Source organism: Schistocerca piceifrons, chromosome 1 (genome assembly GCF_021461385.2).
Source record: "Schistocerca piceifrons isolate TAMUIC-IGC-003096 chromosome 1, iqSchPice1.1, whole genome shotgun sequence".
NCBI lineage: Eukaryota > Metazoa > Arthropoda > Insecta > Orthoptera > Acrididae > Schistocerca > Schistocerca piceifrons.
In genome coordinates, this window is record NC_060138.1 from 356,740,004 (window position 1) to 356,765,040 (window position 25,037).

At 39.3% G+C, this 25,037-nt stretch overlaps 1 protein-coding gene across 2 annotated transcripts in view; it reads right to left on the reverse strand.

Moving 5' to 3' along the window:
• Positions 1–5,616: 5,616 nt before the first annotated feature.
• Positions 5,617–25,037, reverse strand: part of LOC124790881 (E3 ubiquitin-protein ligase sina-like) — a 38,481-nt gene continuing 19,060 nt past the window's right edge. For both annotated transcript variants that reach the window (XM_047257817.1, XM_047257818.1), the window contains exons 3-6: positions 16,784–16,990; positions 15,763–15,999; positions 15,248–15,420; positions 5,617–6,266 (exon numbers count right to left, since the gene is read on the reverse strand). In XM_047257817.1, the coding sequence (XP_047113773.1) occupies positions 6,071–6,266; positions 15,248–15,420; positions 15,763–15,999; positions 16,784–16,975 (798 nt within the window). In that variant the 5' untranslated portion in view covers positions 16,976–16,990 and the 3' untranslated portion in view covers positions 5,617–6,070. The remainder of the gene's footprint in view (positions 6,267–15,247; positions 15,421–15,762; positions 16,000–16,783; positions 16,991–25,037) is intronic.

Consider the following 25,037-nt stretch of genomic DNA (forward strand, 5'->3'; position numbering starts at 1 on the left):
TGAGCAGATTACTAACAGGTACCCTGCAACAAATTACCAAGAACTATGTAAATATCTTGGTGTTGCCAATTTCTAATGACGACACCTACCCCATGCAACTGAAACTCTACTTTCCATCACAGAAGCTCTACAGGGGAAAAATACATGGGGGAAGAGGAAGCTAACATGGACAGCTGAGATAGAAACTGCGTTTGACAACATTAAAACTCAACTAGGCCACACTCGCACTACCGTCACCAGATGCTCATCTTATCATTACATCAGACATGAGTGACCGACTGATAGGTGCTCTATTACAGCAGGAAGTGCCAGGGATGACACAAACTCTCCGTTTTTTCGCAAGGAAACTGACGGACTCTCAAAGGAAGTGATCAAACTTTGACCGTGAACTACTGGCCATGTATAAAGCAGTGCGCTACTTCTGCGACAATATTTAAGGGCGACCACTTACTACCTGTATAGACCATCGACCATTAGCTGATGCAGTAAAGAATCCATCTGCCAGTGCCACACCACGCAGGTTTAGGCACTTGGACCACATCGCACAGTTCACAACAGACATTCGCCACGTGAGTGGAGCGGACAGTATAGTTGCAGCCTACCTGTCCTGCCTAGTGGCCATGACAACTCAACTGGATTTCGATAACCTCGTGGATGCGCAGGCAATAGATACAGAGCTGGAGCGATTCTTGTCAGGCGGTGACATGGGATTACAACTACAACAATGCCCAGTGCCTGGAACCAACAAACTAGTTTGGTGCGATCTGTCAATGGGGAAGCAATGACCTTTCGTCTCTGTCAACTATCGCCGAACAATATTTGACTTCCCCCATAACTTAGCTCACACCGGAGTGCGCCCCACGATGAAACTAGTTTCGGAATGTTATGCCTGGCTGAATATGAAGAAGGATTGTGCCACTCTATGAGTGTGTATTCCTTGCCAGAGGACGAAGACAGGATGACAACCAGCTGCCATTTGGGAGCTTCCCTGTCCCGAAGGGCCATTTTTGCCACGCACATATAGATTTAGTGGGGCTACAACCTGAATCTAACAGATTTTGTTATATCCTAGTGGTCATCGACCAAATGACTTAGTAGGTGGAGGCCGCTCTGTTCAGGGACATATCAGCGGATACAGAGGCGAGATTGTTCATCGACCTATGAATAACGAGATTTGGCTGCCCTGAGTCGCTAACAACCAATCAGCGTAGACAATTTGAATTGACCCTGTTTACAGGACTGAGCCACCTCTGCGGCTGCCATTGATTCCATACCACAACTTACCATCCATAGTCAAACTGTTGCCTAGTTGAACAGTGGCACAGCACATTGCAAACAGCACTGGTGTGCTATGATACTGAATGCTCAGAGGCCTTACCCTGGGTGCTGCTGGGTATCAGAAAGGCCCACAAAGAGGATCTATATGCCTCACTAGCAGAGATCCTCTATGGTGAAAAGATTAGCCTCCCAGCGGAATTTGTCACACAGACAACAGTGAAGGCAATGAGGACCTCCCAGACCTCGTACGATGGATCAGAGAATGGATAGGCAGCATCAGAGCCCCCCACCGTTGCACCACAGAACACCCACTGTATTTGTGCATGAAAACCTACAGACTTGCACTCACGTAATGCTATGCACAGACACCATCAAGCCAGCGCTGTACCCAGCGTATAGTGGACCATATAAAGTACTAAGATGGGAACACAACGCATCGAAATCATGATAGCCGACAAACCCTCTACTGTGTCCATCAATAGACTAAAGCCAGGACGGACTTTGGCGGAGACGCTGGGGAACAATACTGCCCCTTTGACCCTACGCCACGACACAACCCCTTTTTCCATCACAGTTGATGTTAAGCACTCCCTTCTTGAAGATATCAGAGCGTCTCTACATGGCACAACGATTGTGGTATTTGCCACATATGAAAAGTGACAGGTCGGCAGCAACGTGGTGTTGCAATCATCATACCACTCCACATCGATACCACAATCAGTTGATACAGCTGCACTGTTATCTACACTGTGTAGGGACGGCATCCTACGTGTGTCAACCACAGACCACAACACGGAAAACTGGACACAGGGTCACAAACAATCACCAGCAGATGACCTAACCATGGCACCTCCAGTACCACTTACTCAGCCAGTACCGACGTCACCAACAGGCAGAGCGCTGCACTGACCAAGACATCTAGACGAGTATGAGCTAGACAGCATCTCCAAAGATGACCTGCACCACACAGCAACACAACTTCAGCACTCCATGCCTTTGAAAAGGGGGGGGGGGGCAGGTGCCCTTTGGGGACACAAGCTCTATGGACTTCTATCCTCAAGAATATCGCAGCAGTGCGTGCTGAGACACAAAATGTTTAAATTGTAACTGTCCGTATAGTGTAGATAAATAAATATCATGTACATGTATCGGTAACGTTGACAGTCATTACACATTATGAACATCGTGTTCATTACCCAAATTCTACAACTCGAATCCTGGAATATTTACTTCATCTTCTTTGGTGAATTAATTTCCGAAGGTTGTGTTTAGTAACAATGCTTTAGCAGTATTATCATTGAAAGTGTTTCCATTGCTATCGTGCAGAGAAGGCACTGACTGTGTATTAACGCTGGCATACTTTACATTCAACCAGAATTTCTTTGGATTTTCTGTTAGGCTTTGAGACAAAAGTTTCATTTCATTGTGGAAACTATTATCAGCATCTAAAATTGAAGTCTACACTAAATTTTGAGCTTCTGTAAGGGATCGCCAGTCTTGAGGATTTTGTGTTCTTTTAAATTTGGCATGCTTTTTTCATGTTTCTGCAACAGTGCTCTGACCTGTTTTGTGTACGATGGGGGATCAGCTCCATCGTTTGTTAATTTATTTGGTATAAATCTTTTAATTGTTGTCAACACTATTTCTTTGAATTCATGCCACATCTAGTCTAAAATTACACTGTTAATTTGGAAGGATTGGAGACTGTCCCTCAGGAAGGGGTCAAGCAAATTTGTTTGAATAGATGTATTTTTCGTTTATTTTTGGACAATTTGGGAGTATTCACTCTCACTACAACACCCCTGTGTTTACTAATCCTGCTATCCGTTTTGTGCTCATTATTAGTTCAGGATTATTTGGAGCTATGAGGCCAAGTGTGTTTTCACAACCATTTACTATTTGAGTGGTCACATCAACTAATTGCTCGAAATAATTTTCAGAGAATGCATGTAGCACAATTTCAGATGGTGTTTTATGCGTATCTCTGGATTTAAACATGTATTTTCGCTAATGTGTCTAGGGTAAATCGACGTCACCACCACCCATAATCGTATGAGTCTAATAGGTTTTTGTAATAAGACATAGGTATTCTTTGTGGTCCGTATATCTGAGATGGCAGTTAAGTAAAAGGATCCAATTATTATTTTATTCCTGTTGGCAAGAATGAACTCTACTCATAATAACTCACAGGAACTATCTACTTCAATTTCGTTACAAGATAAAACTACTACCAACCGCAACAAACACGCCACTGCCAATTGTATTTAGCCTATCCTTTCTGAACACCACAGATCCTTCACAAAAATTTTGGCTGAACTTATCTCCGGCTTTAGCCAGCTTCAGAGCCTATAATGATTTTAGCATCAGTGCTTTCTATTAGCATTTGGAGCTCTGGTACTTTCCCAATATGGCTACAACAATTTACAACTGTTATACTGATTGTCCCTAGATCTACGTTCTTCCTGTGTTTGACCTGCACCTTTTGAGACTGAAGACCATTTTGAGTTTCCCCGAGACACTTAACCTAAAAAACCACCCAGTCCACACCACACAGCCTCTCCTACCCTGTAGTTGCCTCCTGCATGTAATGGACTCCTGACCTATTTAGTGGAACCTGAAACCCCACCTCCCTATAGTGCAAGTTGAGGAATCTGCAGCCTACATGGTCACAGAACCATTTGTGCCTCTGATACAGACCCTCCACTCGTCTCTATACTAGAGGCCTGTTGACTGTGCAGAAAATGGTGAGCTCTGTTTTCATCTTGAAAGCAAGACTGGCAGCCTTTACTTCTTCTGATAGCTGCTCCAAATCAGAGAGAATCTCTACCAACCCAAAGTGACAAGCATCACTGGTACCAACGTGAGCCATCATCTGCAGTTGGTTGCACCCTTTACTCTTCATGGGATCCAGAAGGGCTTGTTCCACATTTGGAATGATTCCACCCAGTATATACAAGTGGTCATTGGCTTTCTTCCCCTCTTTGGCAGCCAAGTCCCTAAGGGGACCCATAATGCGCCTAACATTGGGGCCCCCAACTACCAATAATTCCACCCTCTGTGACTGCCCACATCTTGCAGGCTGAGAAGTTTTCTCTGAAACAGCACAAGTGATTCCATCTGGCTGAGGGACAGTGTCAGTCACACACAGCACCAGGAACCTGTTTGTCAGACTAACTGGGAAGGCCTTATATTCGGCCCCCCAGGAAGTCTTTCGTAGCCTGCCAGCCCCCGAGACGGCTTCCCACTCGACCAGGGGTCACGGGTCAACCTCAATGTGAGCAGTAACTGGGCTGTCCCACTGGTGCATACTCATTGGCGGACTCATGGGTCATGTTGAGTGTCCGTTGGATCCTCACAGCTGGTCTACAACAGTGATGACCATCAAGCCTCAAGCTCTGTAACTCAAGCCAACATAACCTGGAGTTGAGAGCAAAGTGTCACCAATTCGGCTCAAATCTGCACACAGCAAACACAGTCCCTATCCATACTAAAGATTGTGGAAAATTACACTATATAGACAAACAAAGGACTATGAACACACGCTGCAGAACTATGTAGACACTGACAAAAACACAAGAAGTATGTCTAATAAATTAGATTAATGCAGAGATTAAAAAACTAACTATGCAAGCTTAAAGGAAGTTTCTGGCTACCATTAAACAACAAATTTTCAAAAGATTTCCTCAAATTACCAAAATGATTTTTTTTCCCATATATTTTGTCTGTCACTCTCCACACAGATGTAAACTAATTTATTTTATATACTAAAATAAAATTCTAACTTGTGATTAGTGGTTATTCTAACTGTATACTTATCTGTAAATTAGAAGGTGTGTGAAAACTATTAAACTTTTAAATGCCACACATGTAACAAAACACTGGGAAATGCCTCTCTTATTTATTCTGCAACAGTACGATATCAGCTTGCATTGATGTAAAAGCACATTGGATGATATACCTCTAGCCCTCTGGTTTGCGTTATTGATATTAGAAGTGCATGTTTTTGAGAGGATTTCTTACATTTTGATCAATAATAATAATTATTAAGTGTAAGTTGAGATCCATAGATTCAGCCACACAGCAATGTTTTTCTTTTACAGTACCAATTTCAAATGCAACATCATTTGCTATGCATTTCTGTCTTTTGTAAGAATTTGTTCTAAACAAGTCTTAGGTGAAACCACTGTGATAGGATAGACAGAATGCTGCTGTCAACGAGCTGCAGCAATGTTTTACAAGATGTGTTCACAACAATATATTATACAATGTCACATCAGTAGTTAATATTTAGTACTGCCAAAAAAATTGGGATGTGCTATTCTGTTATTAGGTTGTCTCTTACATAAAATATATTTATTCCAAAATATTCAGTCACAACATTAATACTTTGTGTTCAGCTTGAACATCCATCTATATTTACAACAGTTTCAATATAGAAATACTGCCTCAAGAAAATAACACACATTCTTAATCAACAGATGGCTTTGAGCCACATATAATATAGAATTCAGCATCAAATGCTATAAATTTTCTGGTCCTTGCAACATGACAGAAATGTATTGGTGAGACAACTCAAGTAATAACAAATGCATAAGAAAATCATTCATATACAACATACAGAAATACCATATAGAACACAGCTCTTTTAATTACAATACATATTATACTTAGTCTTTTAGCTGGCTCTATTCTCAAACACCCTAGCTTAACGTTAACAAAGGTAGTACAACTTTCTTTTGTTAATTTTTTAAAGACTGAGTTACTTTACTATGTAGTCAGAATCACATGAACCTTACAAATAGGAAACTTCAACTGTACACCACAGTTCACCATTTGTTATGAAGCTTCGCACAAAGTCCATACACCAGCAAGCACAATTGGCAGATTCAAGTATAGTGTCGACATTCTGTGTGTCAGGAAATGTCATATCTTGATAGGACACACTTTTTCTTCCATCAAGGCGAAAAATCCTCACTGTATACTTGAACCTGTAATTGAATTAAAAATATTACAGGTTCTTTCTTACAACTGAGTGAAGTACAAAACTGGAGAATGAAATAATCAAATACATATTTAAGACAGACATAAAAAAGTGCAAATTATATGAAAGGAAACTGTTTACTTAATTAGTAACAACAGTTGAAACAAATCTGCTTTCTTTCAAAGAAATGTAATTCACAGACACAATTAGGTTAGCCAATGATAGGGGTCATCATTAGCCTTTACCAAAGCATTCAGCAAACTCCCTTTCAGATAGAATGTTTGCTGTGAGTTTTCAGGTGCACTAAATCTACAGCAGAATCCTTTATAATTAAGATAAACACTAACTCCAAATCTGAAGAAAATATAATTATACAGGGCTGAATGATGTCTTAATGTACATTGAACTTTTCTTGTGACAGTTGTGGAAGGCACATATTGAAATGCTATTGCCAATATTTCAGAAGGAAAAATAAATAAATAAAATGGTAGAATGTTGAAATTAGCACCCAGTACCTTGTTCCCCCCCCCCCCCCCCCCGCCCTATAATAAAAAAATGTGTCATTATTTTGTAGTATGATTGGACCTTTTAGTGAGAAATATTTAATTTCCTTTACTTCATGCGTAGATACAATTTCAGTAACACTTTATGTAACATGCCTATTGTGGCACGTACTATTTGTGATTTTGCTGAAGAAGATACAATCTGTTATAGTTTACAAATATTTAAGATTTGTCATTTGTTACAAAAACCAGAAAAAAATTGTACAACTAATATCTACTGTATTTCTTAGCATGAAAACTGATTTTTTGTCACAAAAAATATTCTACTTAATATTGGATTGAAAAGCCACACACAGAAATTATTTCACATGACATTTACTATCTCAGACAAACCAAACATACATACCCTGAAAATGCATCTCCTTAGTTACTTCGAACACATGCACCAAGTGTTTCAACATGTATTTCCCAGTAGAGCAAGAGTTTCTTAGAACTCTGCTGATTGGGAGAATATGCATTTGGGAATGATCAGTGTGATCTCAGCATTTGCACAGGATGCCATATATCTTTTCTAGTGAAAGCCTCCTTATGTACCACTAGCAGAGCTGTACCAAGGCAACTTCGCATCCCTGGTCGAATTTCCAAAGCTTGCACGGTTCAAGGGAAGGAAATGCATCCACAATGAGTGACAGCTTGGTGTGGCTTTCGGGTGGGTAGCATCATCAACCCAAATTTTTTTTTTTTTTTTAAGGTGAGGCAGGGGAAGCTGTGACAATTAATTGAAACCAATACCATACAATAATAAGAGATCTTTTTGTGGCCTCATTTCAATGGAATGGACATTCAAGAGTTGTCGTTTCAAAAGGATGGTGCCATATGTCACACTTTCAGCAAAACAACCGAGTTGCTCCATGAGCAGTTTCTGGATCACCTCATCTCATGTAATGGAGACCAACACTGGCAACCAAGGTCATGCAACTGAATCCCTTGTGATATTTTTTTTAGGGTTATCTTAAATCAATGGTGTGAGTTCATTATTTCTATTTTCTGCTGAATTATTTTGTATGTTTCTGTACGTCCACCTTTACGGAGATGGTTGCAGGATCTCGGCTGTGCAGACTGAAATGTCAAGAGTTCCAAATTGTTATTTTATTGGGCTACCAGTTTCAGCAATATATTACACCATATTCCTTACTTGGTTTGTAACATCATTTTTCTAGGCTGCACTACAATTGTGGAGTTACTATTTTGAGATAGTACAGATGATGTTAATATTTTGTATTTTCCGAGTTTTTTCACAAATCCTGTATGACGTAAGTTAATATTGTCTTGACCTACTTATTTGCCTTATTTGCTTACCTTCAAAAACCACATCTTCATCTACACAGATACTCCGCAAGTCACCAAATGGTGCATGGTGGAGAGTACCCTTTACTGCTACTAGTCACTTCCCCTCCTGATCCACTTGCAAATAGAGCGAGAGAAAAATGATTGTCTGCATGCCTCCGTATCAGCCCTAATTTCTCATATCTTATCTTTGTGGTCCTTATGCGTGGTGTATGTTGGCGGCACTAGAATCGTTCGGCAGTCAGTTTCAAATGCCGGTTCTCTAAATTTTCTCTGGTTTTTACACATCTGTTGTCATTATGGTGTAAGCCTGGTACATGACAAGTGTTAGTTTTCATGCAACTGTTACCTTTATTACTTGACACAGGTGTTTATTCAGGTAGCACAACTGTATCTCTAATGCCTTGATAATACCCAATACAGTGTTCTGGTATATTCCCTGACATTCACATTCTCAATTAACCATCTTCTCATAAAGGTACCAACTGTCATATTACACACTGTATGGTATACCCTGTCACATTTTCTGGTGGTTTCTCTGTTGTAGGTCATATTGCCCTTTGTCCACCTGTTTAAGGGCGACATGACGTATAGAGGTACATGTCTTTGGTTGTTCTGATTGAAATATGTAACTTTCTAATATTCTGTGTATGCATCGCAGTCTCTTCTTTAGACTCATTTCATAGCTTACGGTTTGGTGTATCACCCAATCACATGCCTGCTTACCAACAAACCTATCACTTTCATGAGAACTTACCTCCAGTAAGTGGTTTATGTTCTTCTAGTATACGACAACGTGTAATCAAATGTTTTACATTCAGTCTGTACACATACAGTGAATGACTATATTGTTTACTCCAGTTGTTTCACATGCATTGCATTAGATTTACACCCTGATTATCTAATTGTAACATGCAATATTGATCTCCATTTAGTAGGTTTTTGTTTATGATTATATGACATATATTTGCCTCCCTATTTTACGTTAATACAGTGTGCAACTGTTCTCTTATTTTATTTCTTAAATTATCTGTAGCTTTGATGTAGCTCCCTGTACAGTTTGCTATTGTTATGTTATTACATATTACCACTGTATATGACTTGCACCACCCCCCCTTTGTTATCTATGTCATACTTTTACCATTGATGTCTGTATACAGGAGCCTGAAGATGGCATAATATATTGTCGAAACTGATAGCCCAATAAAATAGCAATTTGAAAATTTAAACAGCTGAGAGGTGTTCGATTTGACATTCTATTTTGTATGTGTCCTTACTGAAAACATTTATGTTTGAAGCAAATTACACAGCAGGCAAGAATTTTTTTATCATAGAAGACACGAAATAGAGCACTGGAGAAAATGGGATCACGGATGACTTGCTCATATCGATACCACACTGGTGGACACCCTGAAAGTTATCCTGCAAATCTGCTACGTCAGCATTTGCTGGTGTGCCCGCATCACCCTTACTCTTGTGCTGTACAAGCTGCAAACTGCAATTGGAAAGGTCAGCTGCATCAGATATTTCACATCTCTGAGTTATATGAGGAAATTATTTGTGATTTTGGTGAAGTTCAAGTGGAGTTTTGTCATAAAATCATAGCGAATTCATGGACAGAATTCTTGCATGCCAGTGCTGTAGAGGTCGTACGAAACATACATTTGTCTATACTTGAAATTACAAGATGTGTTGAACATGTTCATGAATTTTGTTAATGCTTTTTTCAAAAATTAATGTTCGTAATTTGTTATGCGAAAATCACCACACTTTCTGAACAACACTACACATGGTTTAAATGTTTAGCAAAGAAACTTAAGGCATAAGAAGTTTTAGTATGTATCATTATTTTATTTGAACAAACAGAATAATATCCAAATATCTGGTACATATGTAAGGCCTACTTCCAGTGGTTTACGGCATCAGACACTTGATCAATTGTTGCTGATAACCAATGGCAGAGCATACCGTTGTTTACATGAGGCTTCAACTTAGGTGAACAGAGGATAGCTGTTTACAAGCATGATGACTAACCCCTACAGAAATATTACTATTGAATTCTTTTTTGTTTAAACACCAGATTTTACAGACCAAAACTTGATAACAAAAAAGTACCGGTTGGAGGGGCAAATAAATTACTACTTATCCCCTCCACCTTTTTTCCTTGCTTCCTCCACAACCACGTCTTGCTCAGTACCTAGTTGTCAGAAATTGGAAGTCTACAATGAAATAGCATATGTGTTTCAGCAACAAGTCACTGAACTTTGAGATCATACAATATTATATTGAAGTAGACACAAGAACACTGTTGAACAGGAGTGAGTTGTATACTTAGCAGCTGTGTGCACCAAGTGTACTGAAATGAAATGAAATGTCGTGTGGCTAGGGCCTTCCATCAGGTAGACCATTTGCCTGGTGCAAGTCTTTTGAGTTGACACCACTTCAGCAAAATGCACATCGATGGGGATGAGATGATGATGATTGTTGCGCTGACCACTCAGCTATCGAGGCGGACACTGTGTGTAATGTTGTCATGTTAGTGATAGACATCTGTTCAGCAGTAGTTGTTTCTTTGCGTTCTATTTGGCCACAATGACAATGTGACACCAGCATGCATATATTGTCCCAGGCTGAGGGAAAACCTCTTCTTGCAGGTAGGAAGTAGAAACCTGAGGGGTAGCTTCTTCTTCTTCTTCTTCTCCTCCTCCTTCTCCTCCACCCCCCCCCCCCCACCTCCCACGCCCTTTCACCTGCTGTGAGCCTAAGGTGTCCTATCTCGGCCCCCTCCCAGTACAGCCTTGATCACATGATGCCTTTTCTAGTCTAGAAATAACAATGGTTTCTAAACTGGCCATTTGTCTATTCATTTCTCACTTCTCTGCTCAGTGTATCATTTCTGAATAATCTTTCAACTCTTGCCTATCTATTAAAACACACACACACACACACACACACACACACACACACACACACACACACACACACACAGAGAGAGAGAGAGAGAGAGAGAGAGAGAGAGAGAGAGAGAGAGAGAGAGAGAGAGAGAGAGCGCTTATTTACTGCGCAACACATGTCCGTGTGTGCAGGATGGACATTGGTCATGGGAGGACAGGAGTTGCGTCAGATGAGCGACGCCGACAAGCGTTTGCTGCTCGTGCTATAGAACCTGTATGGAGGGTGCAAGGAGTAACTACATATTATTCCTTGGTGGTCGAATAATTGTAATTGTTATAGACAATTGAAACATGATGTGTCTAGAGACTCTTACTTAATCTTGGTGTTAGACTTCCTAGAAGCAAGACCTGTTTTTGAATTTCCGAGTGATTCTTAAACGAAACTCATTTGTAAATGTTAATTAAGTGTTTTTCTAAAGCCCGAAGTATGAGTGCAATATAACATGACGGAGACATTTATGTCTAAGAAGAGAATTTGACGATGTAAAAATACATCGTGAATTGCCTACTTTTTTTAATAAGGACGGCAATCCGACTTTACACATTCTATCGTCGAAACCTTTAGAACGTGGCGACCGATGTGATCAGGGCTCGAAAAAGAGGAATTTTGAAGCAAAATCAAGATAAAAAGATATTCTGAGTTGCCATAGCAACCAATAGTAACAAGACAGAGAAACTTTCGCAGAGTGGGATTCTGCATAAACAGTAAAAAGGGGTGAAAATTAATAAATACCATACAAGAAAAGAGGCAAGGAAAATCTCAACAGTTTAGACTAAGAAGAGTTACGACGAGATCTATGCGGTGATGAAGATCCAGTGTGGAGAGTAAGCAGCCCTCATACACATCACGGGGGCGTGAGCCCCGTAACCAGCAAGCGACACCAATGGCGCCAGCTGCTGCTAACCAGTGCTGACTACAAATCCATTCACCGCTACCAATTCTGAAACCAACCTTCGACACCGCCGGCGCCCATGCTGTTCACTGATGCTGATTCCACACCGGCTCACCGACGCAGCCTAAGACTCTACGCGAGATGAGCAAAAGACAATAATTATTTGAGTGAGAAGTTAAGGACATGGTTCAATAATAGACTGTTAATATAGTTATCACAATCAGAGGTGAATTTATTTTAATGATCACTAGAGCTAAAAGTAAGGGGAACATGGACAATACTCAAAAAACTGGGGAAACATCAGAACCAGCCATGGCCATGCCAGCAAGAAAAGAAATGCCAGACTAGACTGAGGTAGCAAATGTAATTAAAGCACTAAGTCTTAAATTAGACTCAGTGAAAACTCAACTAAATGCTAAATTAGATGAACAGAAAGCGGATTCCGCTGCTAGAAGAAAGGAACTAAGTGCTACTTTTAGTGAAAAATTAGAAGCACAGGGCGAGGTTTTAAATGCTGAGTTCAGTGTCTTAAATGATAAAGTGGAGAGTTTGCAATTAGATTTAAAGAATGAATTAAGTAATTCCATGACTATCCATGTAAACCAACTGTTCACTGACTTTAGTCAGAGACAGAGTAAACAATTTCAGGACTTAGCTAAAAAAACTAGAATTTGATATTGAAAATAAATTTAATAATGTAGAAACTGAACTTGGCAAAAGGTTAGGATCATTTCAAAGTGTATGCAATGTTACATTTGATGCTGTAAAGCAGAGATTGCACACCTTAAAAGAGAGTTTGGAAAAACAGGATAAATTAATACCTATATTCCAATTGCAAATTGCAGGCGTTAACACATGAGTTAATAACATGGAAAGAAATTTTAAAGAGAAACTAGTAACTTCAGACTTAATAAATATAAGTAATCTGGAGGAACAGGTAGAGGAAATAATCGATCAAAAAGCTGCCATGAGGAAGGAAACGTTTTGACTGTTGCTTTTTCTAAATTTAATGATAACAGCAATGCTATAGACAACTTGTGTGAAGAATTTACACTTGTCCATGACAGAGTAGAAAATAGAATAACTACTTAATGTTGTGTTTCCTAATAAAGTGGTAATTGTTTTGTTGTGGGGAGGCTTTCACACAAAATTTAATGAGCAGTATTGGTCCATAAGTAACCGAGTGACGTTAAGGTTAGATCCACGGGATCCGGGCAGAGTCACATCTGTCTCCCAGGGATGTTAACGTTCTTTGTTAACAGGTGGAGGGACAACCGTTGGATCCCTAGTTGTTTTCAGTGTTTCTTCTGTACTATTTTTCCTGCACCGAATTCCCTTCAAATCTTAAAACTATTCTGTGATCTCTTCTTGAATTCTTAAACTATCCCATATTGTTAGTACCTAGGAAACTATAATGACTAAAAGATAACAGACTTAAGAGAATCACAGATGAACAGTGTAAACACAAAATGCAATGAACAGTATATAGTATTAGTGGAAAACATAATATGATGGTACTATTCGAACAGAATGATATCTAGATGACACAAACTGAACATAATCTTTTATGTGGGTATAGAAATATAGTGTAAACTTAATGACTAAAGAACTATTTAGCATAGTGTATAATTTTCTATTTAGTATAGAATATTTTATATCTTTCATGAAATGTGATGTAGATGGGAGGGTTTGTATCAATTTTGAAAGGGGAGGGTAGTGTAAGTAATAGCATGATCTACACCGATAGATAAATCATGACTAACACTAAACACACATCACACCTTCCAGACAACCGTCACAGACAAGTGTGACTGATTCTTCACCATTTGCTGTTCCACAGGTGTTGCTAAGATTTTTCTTCGGGGACCTCAAGGGTGGAGGTGAGAATGTCCGTTCCTCCAGCTTCTCACTGAAGTACCGGCGAGGTAGGGTCCTGGGGAAGGGGGATGGGAAAGGTTTCTTGTCTTTGGGCCCATCTCGTTCTCTTCTTCAATCTTAGCAAACACTTCTACTTTTTCCTTTCTTACTTCTCATTTGAGTACCTGTCTAACCATCCCTCTTTACATATTCATATACTTCTATTGCTGAAGTCCTTATTTTCCGTGGTTTCCAATAACCTTCAACTTATTTCATATGAGTAGGCCGAAGAATCAGGATACACAGACACACTTAAGCATACACACAACGGAACACAAAGACGCAAACAATGAAAGGAGAGATTTAAAACCATCAAGTATTGTGGGGGAAGAGGTGTGTACATCGTGAAATATGCACACATTGTTGTTTATTGCAACTGTTTTACAGCACAAACACATGTATATATATAAGAACAATGATCGTTCCATATCGCCTATGTGCATAGGTATAGAAGAACTATGCTAATTTTACATCGAGTATACCTAAGTAGGAAGTGTGAGTAAGGAAACAGAACATTAGCCAGACAGGTCAGTCTAACAAATATTCTGATGAATTTGAATTGTAGGATGATAGTGGGACTCTTATAGCTTGAGTAAAATGTACTGAACAGAGCATATAGACATCGTTAGAAGTTGTTGAGTAAAGGAGGACTGTAGGATATGAGATGAAGTATTAAGAAGGAAGTGTAAAATGTGAAGTAGATTTTTAATTTTACCAGAGAATATTTAATTATAGTGTACATAAAGATGTATACTAGGGCATGGAACCATGAGGCCTACTCGTAAAGTATAAGGGGGGAGCACCCAGCATTTATTGAATGTGAAAGGCACTAGCTCAAGAAAGGATTAACCCAAAAGCTAGCAAAGTTTTCAGTCTTGTCTATGGGCCTCTGACGACCCAATGCCTCTACCGTTTGTTTGTTTGATAGTTATCTTTACTATTAAGTTATTCACATTCTACCAGGACTTCTGATTACCAAACTCGGCAGTGAAACACTTCAAAACATGAATTTGGAAATAATGTACACGTCAAAGCTTTAAAAATTTAGGGTACTGATGTGTTTAGAAAAAAGTTATTATTACACCTGTCTCACAAACACATCACCAATGTGATGTCAAAACTAAACTTGCCAGTCTACTTCAGTGAAGTAAAGAGACACGACATTTTCAATACTGTAACTAAGTAATCAAAACCAATGGAACAATGCTAAAAATGAATATTAATACAAAACTAGAATGCAGTTACTTAGAGTAATTCCACATACAACATGGGATGATGATGATGATGATGATGATGATGATGATGATGATGACGATGACGATGACGATGACGATGAGGAGAAGGAGGCGGAGAAGAAAGAAAAATACAACTTACTGCTTTGCATTTTCTTCTCGGCCCAAATACTGGACTGTTGCATAAAACAACTGTTTGGTTGTATCAATGCGACGATGGATAAGAAACATTTCTCCTCCCAGCACATGCAGCACATCCATATTTGTACCATCAAATTTTGTGTACACAAATGTCACACTCTGTTCTGCCCAGAGCTGAAAATGGCATTTTAAGGTCATTACAAAAGCATTTTATCATCAAAATACAGAATGATGAATATTAAATTATTGCCTGTAGGCATAACAGGCTCTCAGTGTCTTGAGTAGCATCAGTATGACTCCAAGACCTTATTTGTGGATCACATATCAAGTGTGTGTGTGTGTGTGTGTGTGTGTGTGAGAGAGAGAGAGAGAGAGAGAGAGAGAGAGAGAGAGAGAGAGAGAGAGTTTTGAGAAAATGACACTTTCCACATCAAAACAAACATCACATGTGTGAGCCATGGAATTAGTTCAATATCTACTAACTGGATGAAGTCTAATAAGATATCAGTGGCTAACCTGCTCATGGTGTTCCTCTTGTAAATGTGAAACCATCTGATGCAGTTGACCTTTCCAATTGCAATTTGCAGCATCTACTGCACAAGAGTAAGGGCGACGAGGGCACACCAGCAAATGCTGACTTAACAGAGTTGCAGGATAGCTTTCAGAGCATCCTGCAGTGTGGTATCGACATGGGAAAGTCATTCGTGATGCCATTTTCTCCAGTGCTCTATTTCGCGTCCCTACAAGCATATTCTGTAATAAAATAATTTTTGTGCAACTACACAATTTCCATCAAACATATTTTTAATGAGAGCACATACAAAATAATTCAGCAAGCTGATGGAGCACTATACCCAATGCTTTTACTATACCATAGACAAATCTCTGTCTTATTAACGAATTTACAAAGTTTATGAAAACAAATAAAAATGGTCTATTTGGTGATGTGGCACCTACTATCCATACCAGCAGTCTACGAGTTATTGGTACACATGGGCAAGACATCTGTGTGGGAAACAACTAAAACTTCCCACCCACTGTTCAGACAGTTTTCTTCAACTACTTCAAAAGTTTTGCAAAGATATGTGAAATGGATAAGTTCAAATTATAGTTTGCAATTAAAATGTATATGCTGGGGAGAAGAGAACTTCTTTCAAACAGAAAAAATAAGCCATAAATTTTAAATAATATTATTACTTAATTTCCAATAACAAAACAAACACAACATCCTGGAAACATAATACTGAATGGAAAAATTATACAACTGCTGGGGAAAATGCCAACACAGCATGCTGAAGGCTATAAATGCTGTATGGTGGTATATCACTATTATCCTGTGTCCAAAAGATGTCCACTGCATGTAACGAGGCACACAGGACAAACATATACTTTTTTATTCATATGTCTGTAGTTTTCAGATTTCAAAAAGCCCTCTGGATCTGACAAAGAGTTGTATTAATAAATATATGTACCATCAATAAGTTATTAAAAAATCAAATAAATGAGTGAGATGTGAATACACTGAATGTTAACATACCTTTCTACAAAGGGGACATGTGTTTAGCTTGTCAGAACATCCAAAACATATGTTGTGTCCAGCTTCACACATACGTATATTCTCATACATGAAATCAAGGCATACTGGGCACTCCAGTTCCTTCATGACCTCATCCTCTGGGGACAAACTTGTCCCCGTTGTTTTGATATCTTCAACAGATAATGAAGACATACTTGAAGAGATATTCTGTTGACAAAAGAAGAGAATAATTAAAAACCTGGTAAGGCCTGCTAATTTTACAATAGTTAGTGAAATGTGAAAATTCTAATCCATGGAATATGGCACATTTACAAGTAGCACCTCACAAGATTAATGCAAAAAATAGGCTTTAAACACAGGGGAAAAATTGCTCTACATTACATTTGCAGCCTACTGCATCATATGAAGGCAGCTGGGTTGGGTGTCAAAATATTGTGAATAAAACGAAACAAAAAATTCCACTCTTCACCAGAAAGCACACCAGTAATCAATCACAATGAGAAAACCTGAGATATCACACACCAAATCTTTAACATAGTGCAGCTCTTCAGCAACTGTGAATTGTTCAAAAATTAAAAAAAAAAAATCAGCCTTCAGTTGCAAGGTAAAATTTTATTAGTTTGCCTAGGTTTCGATGCCAATAATATCACTTGTGCTGAATGTTCCTGTTATTACATTGGCCAGACAGGAAGGGGCCTGTCCGTTAGGTTTAAAGAGCATCTGCCGACTAAAAGCGGTGATGGAACACGAGGATCTACATTTGCTGAACATCTTGTCCCTAATGGCCCATGCTACCAAGCCTCTAAAAGATGCAGAACTTTTGCATAATGAAGTCAAAAGAGGTAAATTAGACACCCTTGAAGAATTGCAAATTTTTAAACATCTTATTATCGATAGAGAAAATTTACTTAATGATCAGCTGCAACTAAAAAATAGAAATTATTTCGAAGGATTTCAACCTTTACTCCAGAGGAGTTGACCCACAGTCTGCTTCGAGTGGCTAATGCTGTTTCCTATCTGCTTTGTCCCTTTATTACAGTGTGATTGGACAATGTGTGTCTATGTATTTTGTATTGTACTGGTAATGACATCTGGTTGCTAAGGTGTTTCTTAATTTGCCTGTTTTATGTTTAAGATATTTTATGCTTCGCACATTTGTGTTTCCCATACTAATTTATTAGTTACTGTAGTGGGGCTTCGCCCTCTTATTATAATATTTGAATGTAAATTTTCATGCCCTGACTTTCTAGTTAGTTCCCAGGTAAATTGTTTAATATACTATACCAATTGGTAGGTTTGTCCATTTGTAGGACTGCTTCCGATCACAATTGGTTTACAAATTAGGTTTGCTCTAAGTAATTTTGAGACAGCTTGTCTCTAGTGCTTGCACTTGCGCATGTGCTTGGCTGCTGGCTGAGCCTCGCCGTGGAACTGCTTGCGATGCCTAGTTTCCTCGTTGCTTACATGTGACTCTTATTCCTGGCTGGTGTAGCTCCGTCTAAGTTTGTCTTAATGTTTTTAGTTTTGACAGACATAATCTTATGGCTATGCGTCTTTATTCTGTTTTAATTTTATTCTGTGACATGGCCAACGTTTGGCCCTCAAAATAATTTAAGTTTTGTAAGTACCATGATTTTCTTTATTATGAAATAATTAGACTGGTGATATATTTCAATGTGTAACATACGTCCATATGGGTTAATTTATAGGTTCTGAAGAAGATACCATCATTAGTATCGAAACCTAGGTAAACTAATAAAATTTTACCTTGCAATTGAAGGCCGATTTTTTTTCATTTTTGATTCTAATAAGCTTTGTAAAGTTTTCATAATGCTCTACTTTACAAAATGTGAAGTCTACTTTCAAGTAAATCAAACACCTTTCAATTTCAGCAGATGAAATGATCACTGTATCAAGCAGAAATCTACAGACACCAGTACTTGAATGCTGGCCCCAATTTTGACCAGAACCGAGGTTCGAATCTTCCTGCACATCAGTTAGGAGGTCTGAAGATGGCATAGTAAATCACCGAAACTTGTAGTCAAATAAAATAACAGTTTGGAAATTAGATGGCTGAAAGGTGGTTGATTTGAATCCTGTTCTACCTTAGTGGTGCCACTGCTGTCCCTGGGCCATCATGGGTTAATCTCTGCAGGTAAACAAGTTCCCATTAAGGAAAGATTCCTCCAGACTATGTAACAATAGGTTTATCACAAGCTGTTTGTTTTAACCATCCCTTTACTTCATCCTACTTATATTTTCATCACACTTCCAACCCTTTCAGTTTTTCAGATCTGGAAAATGTAAATTTGATCTCATGTAGGATTCCCTTTCCAGTCTTAGACAATTCGTTTCAATAATTCTCAGCTTTTTTTATTTCCCACCAGGTCTCGGGTGTGAATCAACTTCTAGGCAGATGTCAATATTCAAATCTGCAGTAATGCTCCAGTTCTTTTTAATTTTTTTCCATCTCTCTCAATACTAAAACTGATCTCAAACAGAAACATGACCATTTAGAAACACAAAACATACTTTATTCGTGCAAATCCTCACTGTTTATTGTAGGAAAAAAGTCCAATGGCTCATTTGCTACAATGTGGCAATTTTGATTCCACAGTAAACACCAATCTACTGTAGAGTCTCATTCCAGTCTAAATCAATGAGTAGTAACTATTTTTCAAAGATAAATCTCAGTAAAAGCTACAGGATAGGCAACATCAAATTGAGGAAGATTTTACAAATAACCACAGGCTGAAAATATACTGCTATGGCCATAAAATGATAATACCTACACAATGAGTGCACAGAAGGGTGTGCTTTTGAACTAACTAGGCACAGCTAGTACTTTATGCTAAAGGGAGCCATACTAATTAACGATTTCAGTTAAATAGCCAGAGCTGAGCAAGCTTTAAATTCTTGTCCATGATTGGGTACACTAACCACAAGTTTGATGTGACGTTTACTGTCTAAAGCTAGACAATAAATTAAACTATACTAAAGATACTGAAATGTCACTGATCTGCTAAGATAATAAGCTGTACAACAAAAACAGCACTGCAGTAATACAGTCAACATGGTGCCATGAGGTGCCTATGTTATTAACAAAATGCAATGGCCACATATTTCGATTTTTGTTAATGTACTGGGAAAATGAACTTTCATAACATTGACGGCTAATCAGTAAAAAAGAAAACAGAAAATAAATTTTAAACTTTTTTTTCTCAAATCACATTTTTAAGAGCAAATGCTCAAAATTCCAACGTACAAGGTTGACAACATTGAAAAAATAATTGTAACTTTTTCTCTCAAAATACCTGGCATGTCATATTTGATAGTCATAGTCTCGAGCAACAGCTTCGCAACAGTGTATTTCTGACCTAAGGTGACTTGAAAAATTGTGCTTGATTCAATGTCCTCAACAATACTTTGACCTTATTATCAGACTGTTTTTCTCCACCCTATAAGTTCACCTCATACACACGAGGGCAATGAAATATGGCACTTACAAGTACTAACATAACCGGTTATACTGAAGTTGCCTCCCCAACTGACAGTACCCTCTTCATCACCAACACTATTGTATCCTGTGACAAAGGCACGGTTCCTGACACAGGCGGCCCTGCCTCAGACAGTATCAATGCACCTGTAGGTACTGAAGGACTCCACTACATTGGGCACATAGAATCTGGACAACTTGTTCCCTACTGTCACCAGCAAAAGAGACTAAACTTTGTTAGTGGAGGATTATACAGATCCTGACAAGCCAATGGATGCCAGTATTCACCAGGAGACCGACTGATGGCAGCTCGGGTGTCCCCCATTACAATTCTGCAATTCTGTCAAGTGATCTGGACAGTACCACCAGACACTGCTGCTCGTCTACTGGTGTCGAAGACAAAAAGGTCATTAGATATGGAGCACAAGCTCAGGTTTGAGGTGAAATTAAACCACAAACTCCTCAAAGGAATTACTCCACCACTAGCCTTAAGTCAGGGGATGGCAACATTTAAGGGCATGCATTACACATTGCCAAAATTGGAAAATCTTGTATGGTACAAACAGTTCTATTTTAATATTTTATAGATTTTCAATAAGGGATAAGGTAAAATTCAACAGCTTTTTGTTTTATCAGTCATACCATTAGAAATTAGCTTAGCATGACACATTAATAACAATTTAGTGACAGAAACATATTTAATATTTTTGAAGTGTAATTTCATTCAGAAAGAAAAAAATTGCAATCAGTATGCAGAGGCTTTTATGCGTATGCAGAAGGAGGAATTTACATGTGTAAGTATTATTGCTATAAAAAATAAAATAAATAATAAAAAAACAAATGTGACATAAAGGGTTTCCTGATGCACTACAATAAAAAGCTTTGCGATTGCATAACTTTGAAAATATTATTCCAATCTGGCATTACTGAACACAACATGGCCAAGTGAAGGTTATATATCTCAAACCTGAATGAAAATGCCGAAGAACAATACCGTATTAAATTTCTTTACAAAAAGTGATGAATATGGGTTACTATGTGATGTTTTTGAACACGAAGTGGTATCAGTAAATGAGATGGAAAAAAAAAGACACTGCCTGGAAATTTTGATGTCAGAGATGTACCTGAATCTTCTTCACAAAGCACTGAAAACATTGATGAAATTGACAAAACTTGAACAATGTTCGCATATTAGCACCCATGATATCTGAAATGAACTTAATATTTATCAAGAAACAGTTCTAAACTATTTAGATAATATTCTATAGTAACATCTTGGTCCCATATGATCCGGTTGCAGACCAAAATTCAATGTGCAAAAAAGTAGCTGACACAGAAAGAATTTCCACAATTTTCGAAGTTATAATACATAAAAATTCTGGTCAAGTGCGACATTGATGACTGAAGAAGGTGATTTTCAAAGTAAAATGAAAAAGTGAGGACTGGCCAAGAGAAGCACTGCTGCTGCCGCTGCTGCAAAAATGCACACACTGTCCTGATAAATAATGTTGTGGACAGAACTTGGTGCATCATCTCATCACCCTATCTGCACCTTCTTAGAAGTGACATGAACGGGCCACTTATGGCTATATATGTTGTTGACCAGGACAGGGGTGTAACATCTGAGGGCATCAGTTTCATCTATAACATGCCTCAGCCAATACTCTAGCAACAAGTTGTACCAGCCTCGGCCTTTCTCATAGTCACAGCATACAGGAGAAATGGGTCAGCAACGTTTTTTTTTTTTTTTTTTTTTTCTTAATTTATTAAAACTAATATTTTTAATACCGTTGAAGTTGCATCGAGAAATAATCCTTATTTGCAGCAACTAGTTTCGAACGTACTATCCATATCAAACCATTGGCTTCATCATAAGTATTGAAACTCCATACAACCATTACATTAGCAAATACCCAAAACTGACAATCATGAGTAACACGTACATATCATCAACCTCATATTACCAGTGGTTCTTGCCACACAGTATCCTTTAGCTACCAGGATACTGTGTGGCAGGAAACACTGATAATACATTATAGCTGATTTGTACATGTGACTCTTGATTGATGAATGTGGCTATCTGAAAATGTACTGGCTGTATTATGTTTCAATACTTACAATGAAAGCAATGGTTTGATAATACACATTGTGCCCAAACCTAGTCATTGTAAATAAAGGATATTTTTCATCACAGCTCTAACAGAATCACAAATAGTGGTTTTAATATTGCTTTACTCATCACTAACCTCTGTTGCTAATAACATGTTTAGGGATGGGTCCTCCCACAACCACCTTCACTTTACTTGGAGATTGGCTGTGGATTCCAATAGATGAGATTGTGTATGTACTCCTACTTTGGATGTGTGTCTGTACTTTCTTCAGGTCACAAATTAGATAGTATTAGTACCATGCCTATGCCGCAACATCACCTCTTAAGTTCTGAAGGTGTAGTGCTATATTGGTTGGTTGGTTTAAAAGGGTGGGAAAGGGACCAAACTGCTTGGTTATCAGTCCCTTGCTCCTGTTAAAATAATTCCACAAGAGAAAGAATAAAACAAAACGAGACATACAGCGCAATACCGAAACGACGGAAAAATCACAAGAATGACAGAAATGCAACAAACACTACATGAACAAAAGAGGACAAGAAAATAGAGAGGTGCAAGAAACAGGTAGAAGAGATTAAAACAAGAAAGCAGATTACCACGGCTGGCTGACCACGAAAATAAAAAGGAGAAGCCAGCTACTCTACAACACATTAAAACCTCCAGCCTAAAAGCAATAGGGTAGAGGATACAGAGGGGCAAAGGACATGCACTAAAACTTGGATAGGATGTTAAACCCACCCTCACATGTAAAACATAAAACCAAATCAGCCGATGAGGCATAGTCAGCTAAAATTAATGGCAACGAGTCCAATAACCAAAGATTTCATCACAGGGCAACCAAAGAAGCACACCACAACAGAATATGGGCCACCATCAACCAGGTGCCGCACCGACACTGAGGTGGGTCTCCACGACGCAGGAGATAGCCGTGGGTGACTCAAGTGTGGCCTTTGCAGAGCCAGCAGAGGAACCACAGAGTCCCTGCCAAAGGCCCACACGGAAGACTTCCACACTTTCATAGTCTCCTTAATGACACGCCATTTGTTGTGCCTACTGTTAAGCCATTTTGCCTCCCAAATCTGAAAAACTTTGCGGCATAATAACAAACACAGGTCAGTTACAGGAATGCCGATCTCCATACACGGTTTCCATGTAGTCTGTTTGGCCAGCCTGTTGACCAGTTCATTGTCTGGGATGCCGACGTGTCCTGGGGTCTAAACAAACACCACTGAATGACTGGATCATTCCACGGCATAGATGGACTCCTGGATGGATGCTACCAAAGGATGACAAGGGTAGCACTGGTTGATAGCTTGGAGGCTGCTCAAGGAGTCAGTGCAGAGAAGAAATGACTTGCCAGGGCATGAGCGGATGTGCTCAAGAGCACGAGATATAGCCACCAGTTCTGCAGTGAAAACACTGCAGCCATCTGGCAAGGAGTGCTGTTCAATATGTACACTGTGAACGTAGGCAAAGCCAACGTGACCATCAACCATAGAGTTGTCGGTGTAAACCACTTCAGAGCACCGGTACATGTAAAGAACTGAGAGGAAGTGACAGCAGAGAGCTGTGGGAGTAACTGAGTCCTCAGGGCCATGCGAAAGGTCCAGACGAAGGCGCAGCCTAGGTATAAACCATGGAGATGTATGCAGATGGACCCAGAAGGGAGATGGTAAAGGAAAGGACTCTAGTTCACACAGGAGGGATTGGGTATGAACTGTGATCGAAGCCCTGACCTGGGCCGCCAATGCGGGAGATGAACTGCCGTGGATGGGAAATGGAGACAGTAATTCGGATGCTCAGGAGAACTACGAAAGTGTGGAACGTAACTGGCAAGCAGTTGTGCACACCTAACCTTCAGTGGAGAGACTCCAGCCTCCACCAGGAAGCTGGCGCAGCAACACCAGTACTGGAGGAGCAATACATTACTGGAGGAGCAGTACAAAATGCAGAAGTCGTCTGCATAAAGAGAAGGTGAGACTGACGACCCTACAGCTGTTGCTAGACTGTTAATGGCCACCAAAAGTAGAGACACACTCAATACGGAGCCCTGCAAGACTATTCTCCTGGATGTGGGGGGAACTATAGGAGGCACCAACTTGGACACAGAAAGTACGGAGCAACAGGAAGTTTTGGATAAAAATCGGGAGCAGACCACGGAGACCCCACTCATAGAAAGTGGCAAGGATATGATGTCACCAGGTTGTGTCATAAGCTTTCCGTAAATAAAAAATGACAGCAACCATGTGTTGGTGCCTGAAAAAGGCTGTTTGGATGGCAGACTCGAGGGAAACTAGGTTATCAATGGTGGAGCAACAATGGAGGAAACTGCCCTGGCATGGAGTCAGTAGGCCCCGTGATTCTAGGAGCCAACACAGCTGCCGACTTACCATACATTCTAGCAGCATACAAATATTGTTGGTGAGGCTGATGGTCTGATAGCTATTCACATCAAGCGTGTTTCTACCAGGTTTGAGCAATGGAATGATGATGCTCTACTGCCACTGTGATGGAAAGACACCATTGCACCAGATCCTGTTGAAGATGATGAGGAGATATCGCTTGTAGTCCGATGAGAGACATATAATCACTGTGGATATGATCTGGACAAGGAGCTGTGTAGGGGCAATGTGCAAGGGCACTGATGAGC